We start from the raw sequence: 10232 nt of genomic DNA on the forward strand, positions 1-10232 counted from the left end.
AACGATTACAAGCTTGTTGGATATAGTGATAGCGATTGGAGTGGAGATATGAATGACCGAAAGAGCACAAGTGGATTTGTGTTCTACATGGGAGACACAGCCTTTACTTGGATGTCCAAGAAGCAACCTATTGTCACTTTTTCTACATGTGAAGCAGAGTATGTAGCTGCAACTTCATGCGTTTGCCATGCTATTTGGCTACGCAACCTATTAAAGGAGTTAAGCTTGCCACAAGTGGAGCCAACAAAGATTTACATGGACAACAAGTCGGCAATAGCATTAGAAAAAAACCCAGTCTTCCATGATCGAAGTAAGCATATCCACACCCGTTACCATTACATTAGAGAATGCATCAGCAACAAGGATGTGCAAATGGAATATGTGAAGACGCATGATCAGGTAGCAGATATCTTCACCAAACCGCTGAAGAAAGAAGTCTTTATGAAGTTGAGAAGTTTGCTTGGAGTACAAAATCAAGTTTAAGAGGGGGTGTTGGAATATAAATTGATTTTGTATGTTGGGCTTAAAAGATAAAAGCCCAATATTAGCAAAGACCCAAATAGAATTCTAGAAAAATCTTATCTAAAAGATTCTAGAATGATGTACAAAATATCTATAGATGTTTATCCATAAGATGTTTCTAGATAAGTTTAGAAAAGTTTAGAATTGTAGGAATGTTTTAGAAAGTTCTAGAGAATGAATTATAGCCCTTAGATGAATGTTGTCGTGGCAAAATCCTAACCATTGGTTAAGGAGGTGCTACTAGTATAAATAGGGGATGGTTGTATCATTTGGATGTAAGCCAAAAAGTTTAGAAGCATTCAATACAACAAGCCTTTCTTTCTCTCAAAATCTTCCAACCTCTCCCAATCTTAAACACTTCCTTCTAGCCTTTAAAGTTTCTTCCCAACAGTATCCCTAAGTAGACAAAAAGTTTTACCATTTTATTACAAGAAATGATAATAATACTCTCTTTCTGACCTCTTCATTATTATTGGTGGATATTTATTGAAAATTAAAAAAAAATTAGGTTTCGCATTCATTTAATAAGTTTCTCTTCTTATTTGTTAGTAAATTAAACTTAACAAAATTTACGATTTTTTTACCAATAACAGAGAGAATATTGACAAAAGAATGTTTGAGACATTGTGGCACAAGCAATTTTTTCTTTTATTATTGTACTACTATGTCATTAATTTTTGTTTTACTATGTAAATTAAAGATACACATTCAAAAACGTTTAATTGGGAGTTATATCCTTTAGTTTGATAAGTGATTTATATATACCTTGATCAACTTCACTAATTTTCTAGAATTGCAGGTGGAGTAACATCCATGGTGCCATTTTTGGAGAAATTTTTTCCAGATGTATATGCCAAGATGAAGCAAGACACCAAGATTAGCAACTACTGCAAGTTCGATAGCCAGCTGCTAACAACATTCACTTCATCACTTTATGTAGCAGGCCTTATAGCATCCTTCTTTGCTTCACCAGTCACAAGAACCTTTGGCCGAAAAGCATCAATACTCGTAGGTGGTGCTGCATTCCTCATAGGAGCAGCTCTTGGTGGTGCAGCTCTCAATATATACATGCTTATACTTGGTCGAGTTATGCTTCGAGTTGGGATTGGTTTTGCCAATCAGGTACCTTTGCCCTTACAATGATCTCCTTCTAAATTTGTTAGTAGGAGTGTTCCAAGGTATCAAACTATTACGTGTAATAAGTTAATTAACGTTTTTAATAACTACTAAGGTTTTAAAAAATGATTTACAACCACAATTTCAATCATAATATCAAGATTTTTTGAAATTATTGTGACCGCATGACAATTGCAATTGCAGTTGCATGGGACTGCATTCACCCATAATTTCCAACAATGTCAAGAAGCATGATTAAATTCACATCCACAATTAAAAACCTTGATGACTACCTTAAAAGATAATTTTTGATTGGTTGATAGTACAAACTTTATGTCTATTAAATGTATTATTCTTTATCATTCAATATTAATAATGTTTAAGATTGATCATTTTTTTTAATAAACATGGTCTACATAATATCTTAAAATTGACAATTAATAATTAATTTACATTCGCAGAATATAACTTTCATTAACTAAATATTATTTTAATATAAATAGAAATCAAACCTAAAAATACCAAATTCACTTCATCTTAGAACAGACCTTATAACTATTAGGTCAATAAACTTGATTTAAAATTGACCTTATTTAATTATCAAACATTGTTACCATACTAACATGAGTATAATTTTATATGGAAGAATGAATAGATTGTACTTAATCATGGGGTTGAAGTAGTGGTATGTATAAAGTCTAAGTTCGAAATTTGTTGACATAATAATCTTATATGAAAACAAAATTTGATTGTTGTGCAGTCAGTCCCTTTATATCTCTCAGAAATGGCACCTCCAAGATATAGAGGAGCAATCAACATTGGCTTTCAGCTATGTGTTGGCATTGGTGTTCTATCATCAAATCTGATCAACTTTGGCACAGAAAAGATAGAAGGTGGTTGGGGTTGGCGCATTTCTCTAGCTATGGCAGCAGTTCCGGCCTCAATGCTCACTTTGGGGTCATTTTTCCTCCCAGAAACGCCCAACAGCATAATCCAACACAGCAAGGACCATCACAAGGCCAAGCTAATGCTGCAACGCATCCGTGGCACCAATGATGTCCAACATGAACTTGAAGACCTCATTGAAGCAAGTAACACATCACATTCCATCAAACACCCTTATAAGAACATCTTGCAAAGAAAGTATAGGCCTCAACTTGTGATGGCAATAGCCATACCCTTCTTCCAACAATTCACTGGAATCAATGTCATTTCCTTTTATGCTCCAATCCTCTTCCTAACCATTGGATTAGGCGAAAGCGCTTCGCTTTTTTCTGCAGTTATGACCGGAGTTGTAGGAACCACTTCAACATTCATATCAATGCTTATGGTTGATAAACTAGGGAGAAGAGTTTTGTTCATATCTGGGGGCATTATGATGTTCTTCTCACAAGTCATAATAGGGTGCATCATGGCAACACAACTTGGAGACCATGGTGAAATAGGCAAGAAATATGCATATTTGATTCTGGTTTTGATATGCATGTATGTTGCTGGATTTGCCTGGTCTTGGGGGCCATTGGGATGGTTGGTTCCTAGTGAGATTTTCCAACTGGAGATTAGATCAGCAGCACAAAGTATTACTGTGGCTGTCAACTTTCTCTTTACCTTCATTGTTGCTCAAACTTTTCTTAGCATGCTGTGCCATTTCAAGTTTGGCACATTCTTCTTCTTTGGAGGATGGGTGGTGGTGATGACAGCATTTGTGTACTTGTTGTTACCAGAGACCAAGAGTGTGCCACTTGAGCAAATGGATAGGGTGTGGAGAGAACATTTTTTTTGGGAGAGGATTGTGGCAGACAAGAGTTAAGGCACAAAGATTGTGGTGCCTTGCCTTCTTGTATTATAGATCATCCACAAGTTACAGTATTCAAATACTTTTCATATTATGTATGACTATTTATTCTAATTTGTTTACCAAATAATGTTCGAATAAGCTTTTACATAAGTATTTATAAGAAAAATAAATTTTGTTAACCAATTGGTCTTCTGGATAAGCTTTTACACAAGTATCTATAATTTCAACTTATAAAAATTTATTTTATTTTTTTATTAGAAATATTTATCAAGAAATATATGTGCAAATCTAAATATAGAAAAATGACAGGAGATGAACAAAGAACCGCTTAAATGTGCGCAAATATACACTACAACAAAATAGATTTTTAGTGGCATTTAATATGGTTTTTAATGATAATAAAAATTGTTACAAAATCTTTTAGCGACATTTTCACAATAGTCATTGTATGCAGTGTCGCTAAAACATTTAGTGCTGAATGTTGGTAAAAATTCTTATAATGGTCAGAAAAAGTGTAAAACTTTTTGTGACATTTTTTACTTTCTATTTCATGTGGGACTTGTAAGATGAAGATTGTCTTTTACTTATATATTTTTTAATTGTCTTATATTTTATCAATAGTCGATGTGGGATTAAGTTATAGGTCTAACTTAACCCTACAAAACAAATTTATAAGGTGAGAGTTATCATCCATTTATATACTATTTAATTATCTTATTTCTGGTCGATGTGGGACTTAAATTTTTCTAAATAAATAATTGTCGCTAATAATAAATTTTGGTATGATATAAATATATTTTTAGTAACCATTATATATTAGTCATTAATATTTTTATTAAATAATAAAATAAAAGTAATTAATTTATTGCCACTAAATAATTATCAGTAATAATCAATTTTGTTGTAATGATATATTCATCTCCATTTTTTAATTCTTTATTCAAAGCGAAAGAACCATTTTTAAATAGAAAGCAGAGAACTGTATTTGTGGGTAAATTAGAGAGTCAGACATAAAATAGAAAGAATTAGTATAGACTACTAGTTAAAAGAAACAAATAAAATTTAGTAATGACTAAATTTTAAGTAAAGTAAATTAATGGAGTTAAAACGTCTTGATTAAAAATTAGCTAAACAAGATAAAAATAAATAAGCATACGTTAAATGTCTACATATTAAAAATTACCTAGACAAGATAAAAATAAATAAGCATGCTGGAAGAATTACTTATCATATCTAAATGTATTTAGGATTTAAGTTTAGGAGGAGGAAGAAGAAGAATAAGAAAATAAATAACCATGTGTTAAACGTCTTGATTAAAAATTAGCTAGGCAAGATAAAAATAAATATATAAGCATGCCGGAAGAATTACTTATAATATCTAAATGTGTTTAGGGTTCATGGTTTAGAATTTAGATAAGAAAATCTAAATGTGTTTAGGGTTTAATATTTTAAAGAGAAAGAAACGCGTGTAACAATGACTCTGTATTTAGTTAGTTGATGACCTTGCAAAAGTGTTTTGCTTCTTTGACAACCATGAGATAGGATTTTCTCCAAGAAAGATGACAAATGCGGAGGTTGAGGTCATATCATAAATGTTGCCTCCCAAATCCACATTAGTCTATGCTAAAAATTTGAGTGAGATAGGCTTTCGAAGCATGAGGCCATGATTAATGGTAGCCTTTAGATATTTTGTAATGCGTTTATTGAGGTGTGGTGTAGGATAGTGGGCTTATATGCATAAATTGAGATAATTTGTTGATGGAAAATGAGATTTTCGACCAATAATCTTACGAAAAATTTTGTTACATTTATGGAAAGAGTGAAGTGAATGTCAAAATATAAGAAGGGGTTTGAATTGTTTCCTTTTAAAAAAAATGTTCCTTTTCATATCAATTTCTCAAAAAATAAGTCATCTGAGTAAAATTAGTTTTTATATTAAGTGTATTTCACTAAAACAGTTTGAGTTTATTTTGTTTATGATTCAAATTATCCAACAATATAACAATAAATGCAATAAGATAAATAAACAAGTAAAAAAGGTAAGGAGAGGGGGAATGGGTACAAAATTTATATTGGTTCACCCTAATTAAGCTATATCTAGTTTCTACACAATTTTGTGAGATTTTTCACTAAGAACACAACTAATTACTGCAAAAACTCTCACGTGCTAGTACAAAACAAATGTTACACAACCACCTTCTATTAGCAATGATGCTTAATCGCCTACTAAGAAACTTCACTCAACCATCTGAAGAGAAAAACAAACTCACATCCAACTGCTATGAGATTACACACAATACCTATTATGATTTCCTTTTCTTTCCTACACCATTGCACTCTCAATTCTAGGTAGGAAGTGCTTACAAGAAAGGGTTTCTTATGTTCTTGTAGAGAAATTAATCTCCTACAATGGAGCTTCCTCTAAGAAAGATATCTCATTTCTTTTTCTATTACAAATTAGAGTTACAAATATGAAGTGAATTACTCTAAAAAGTCAAAAAGATAAAGCAACAAAGATTTTACCTTGTTGAGCTTGAGTGATATCTCTTTTTCTTTGTTCTTGGTTCATTCAAAATGAGACCATTGTCTTCCCTTTATAGACACACAACAAATAGATTTGTTAGAGCTTGTTTTTGTTCTTTATGTTTGTTATTAACATCATTATACTACCTTGTTTCTTTCAGTCTTTACAAATAAGGTGCTTTCTAAGCAAGTTTTCACTTTAAGTCCTCTAATACCAAATCTTCATGACAAGACTTATAAGAAAAAATGTTTCAATTGAAGGTTTCTGATCAACAACTTGGAATATATAGACATTGTCACTTATGTTAATCAACAGTCCTTGACATATTCTTATTTTCCCTTTTAAGTTGTCATAAGGATGTCTTATAAATCTTATCTTTTGTTCAAGAAATTATCATGCTATCTAGCCTTCTGATCATTCTAATTTTGTTGAAATATTTAAACAAATTTATTAACACACACATAAGTACTCTTTTTTTTTTCTTTCTAAATTTGAGACTAATTGTTATTATTAAAATCAAAATCAAACAAAATTCAACAAAGGGTGTCATCTTGGAAGTTGGAGTTTTGTTGACGAGGATAAAGGTGTTGGTGTAGGTTTCGACCCCTCCAAGTCAAACTTCTCAAGATGTGATGAATATATTTATGTTGACTTAACTATACAAGAAAAACGTAAATTTACGACAAACATAATCCGTCGATAGAAAAGAATATCTATCGGAAAAAGAGAATTTTCGACAGATTTTTTATGGATGCAAATTCGTTAAAAAAAGGGGCATCAAAAAAATTTTAAATCGTCAAAAATTTTCGACGGATGTATCCGTCGGTATTGTTTGAAAATCTTTATGTGATTCTGATGAATAAATCTGTCAGAAAATTTCTATTTAATTTTAATAAATTTATTAATGTAACACCCTTCATATTTGACATTTCACGACACTTCACTTTTCAGTGTGTTTTGTACTTACTCGCACACTTTCTGGAAAACTTCTCAAAAGGTCACTCATCCTTAAATTACTTCAAGTCAAACAAACACGCTTAATTATGGAGTTCTAATGAGATAAATTACCAAAAAATAGATATATCTTGTTAGTATAAGTAGTACAAATTAATTCCTTTAAGTCATCTTCAACCATACAATCTCATACTTGTACTATCTTTGGATTTCTCTCACTCCGGTGTGTTCGAATTGTTATAAAAATATAATAATTATATTATATTTAATTATATCAACCAATAATAATAATTATATTATATTTAATTAATCTTTATTTGTATATATACTTACTTTTATAATTGACAATTTACTTATTTCTATTTAAAATTAATATTATGATACAATTTAAATTATTTATTATAAATTTAAAAGTTTAAATAATAATTTATATATTTTAAAATATTTTTTTTATAATTTATAATGGTAATATAACTTATAAAATTGTAAATATTTATTTATTACATATTTATAAATTAAATTTTAATATTTTAAATAAATTATTAATTAACTTAATATATTTATTTATCTTAAATCTAAGATATAAAATTCAAAAAATGTATTTATCCTTGTTTTATTTTCTAATTATCAACCATTAATAAAATACTAATTTAAAATCTTATCTAATTATATATATCATAATATTTTTATATCAAATTTAAAATCAGATATTTTTTATACAAAAATATCAAGATCATATAGTAAATTGTCGATAAGATTCTAGTTAAATAATTTAAAATAATTAATTTTTTAACTATATTGTTAGCAGATAATTTATTTCAAAGCTAATCAATTTTTCTCTATATTAATTATTAGTAAAATTTAATAACTTTTAATTTAACAGTTGGATCGATGAAATTCAACATACACCATGAGTTATTAAGTGCATTAACTTTATCAAGAGTTACTTTGTAAGTCAATTGATTCATCCTCTCTCTCTCTCTCTCTCTCTTTCTCTCTCTCTCTCTCTCTCTCTCTCTCTATATATATATATATATATATATATATATATATATATATATAATTTACTAGTTTTTTTAGATAACAATTTATTAGAATATATATATATATTTAAAATTTTATTAATCCATTTTAATATATGATTGTCAATTTTAATCATCTTTATTGTTATCAAATGAAATATTAAACATTTTCGATGAATGCAATTTTTGATAAAAATATTAAACATTTTTTACAGATCAACTTTTTAACAAACCATTATCTGTTAGTAACATTCTATCGAAAAATTTTGACTTAAGCATTTGTCAAAAAAATTTGTCAAAATTCTTACATATTTTTGACAAATATAAGTTCGTCAAAAATATTCTGTCGATAATATAACCTTTTTTACAAAAAATTTTCAATCAAAAATATAAATTTTCTAACAGATTTGTATCAGTCAAAAATTACCAACGAATATATTCGTCAGAAATATAAATTTTGCGACAAATATGTATCTGTAAAAAATAGATTTTCTGACAGATTTGTATTTGTCAGAAATTACCAACGGATATATCCGTCGGAAATATAATTTTTTTTTATAGATTTGTATCCATTGGAAATTACCCATCAAAAATATAAATTTTTTGACAGATTTGTATCCATAAAAAATTATCTGTCAATAATATAATTTTTCCTATGATTTTTTTTTCGTTGAAAATATAAATTTTTTTGACTAATTTGTATCTGTCAATAAGTTGTATTTTTCTTGTAGTGTAAGAAAAGACCAACTAGGGTGGGAATGAGTTCTATGCCAAGGAAGTATTGTGGTGTTCCCAATTTTTTAGAGAGAATTGTTGGGATAATGCCTAAATGAATAAATGGATGAACTAAGGTTGATTACTAGTAAAAAGGTAGTCATTGTTGTTGGTTTTGAAGCCATATGTCGCGATAAATACTTTTAAGTGCATCGTGCATGCCCTCGAGGCTTGATGGAGACCATAAATGGCTTTGTGTATAGCTTGCACACATAGTAAGGATGTTGTGAATCTTTGAGACCTATTGGATTGAGCCATGAAAACCTAAGTGCTCTTTGAAGGAAAAGATTGTTCACATCCATTTGATGCATTGAAAAATTGTTGGATAGAGCTATTGTGAGAATTACTTTGATCATTAGTTGACGAATAATCGGTGTAAATATTTCTTTAAAATCAATCTCGGGCCATTGTGTAAATCCTTTTACAACTAAATGTGTTTATATTTGGCAATAGCTATTATCATAATATAATTAGTTATTCGGAATATATCAAATAGATTGGAGAGAATATTTTGTTTTGTCTCTTAGCAATATTTTTTCTCTTTCTTCACATAGCTCTTGCATGAGCTGTCCAACAGAATTGATTCCTTTATCATGTATATAAACCTCCCTCTGTTGATGGGTTATGCATGAAACCTTTCATCAATATTACAGTAATGTGAATTTTCTCCTTTATGCACATTAGATATTTTGAAGCAAACATGGTATCAGAGCTATGCATTGCATAGCTCTGGTTTCCATTCCCTAAATTTTCTTTGTTATCATTCAGACCTTTCTTTATTTCTTTTCTTTCTTCTTTAACCACGGAAGACCAGAGCTATGCAGATTTTACTACCAACCCTTATAACCCATACTATCTCCATCCAAATGAAACTCCTTCCCTGGTGCTCGTGACTCCACTCCTTGATGGTAAGAACTACCACACATGGGCCAGAGCAATGAGAATGGCTTTGATGTCTAAGCATAAGGTGAAGTTTATTGATGGGACTCTTACTCCTCCAAATTCATCAAGCATTTTATTTGAACCATGGGGCAGATGTAATACCATGGTCATCTCCTGGCTTCAGCATTCAATCTCTGAAAAGATTGTGAAATCCATTCTTTGATTTGATTCTGCATGATGTTTTGTTTGTTCCTTCCTTTTGTGTCAATTTAATTTCTGTTTCTCAGCTGATTAATTCTCACCAATGTCATTTAGAACTTCATATTGATCATTGTTTAATCTTGCAGAATTCTACCAAGAAGATGATTGGTACAGCTAAGTAACAGCATGAACTGTATGTGATAATCAGAGACTCCGCTACAAGATCCCAACTCACCCAGCCTTTTGTTGGCAATACTGTTTCCAAAGATTCTTCTGATTTCATTCTATGGCATCGTAGATTAGGCCATTTATCAAATTCTACACATAGGATTATAGCTTCTCAATTTCCCGTTGTCTCATACCAACATCATGATGTTCCATGTGACATTTGTCACTTTGCTAAACAAAAAAGATTACCACATTTCATTAGTAATACAAA

At 30.0% G+C, this 10232-nt stretch overlaps 1 protein-coding gene across 1 annotated transcript; it reads left to right on the plus strand.

The window, feature by feature from the left end:
• Nucleotides 1–229: 229 nt before the first annotated feature.
• LOC145952632 (hexose carrier protein HEX6-like) lies at nt 230–3624 on the plus strand. The gene is made up of 2 exons (XM_083065431.1): nt 230–1644; nt 2399–3624. Exons 1-2 carry the CDS (start codon nt 1336–1338, stop codon nt 3446–3448), a joined length of 1359 nt encoding a protein of 452 aa, XP_082921557.1. The 5' UTR covers nt 230–1335; the 3' UTR covers nt 3449–3624.
• The last annotated feature ends 6608 nt before the right edge of the window (nt 3625–10232 follow it).

The sequence above is a fragment of the Cajanus cajan genome, chromosome 10 (assembly GCF_000230855.2).
Source record: "Cajanus cajan strain Asha chromosome 10, NIPB_CcT2T_4, whole genome shotgun sequence".
Lineage (NCBI taxonomy): Eukaryota > Viridiplantae > Streptophyta > Magnoliopsida > Fabales > Fabaceae > Cajanus > Cajanus cajan.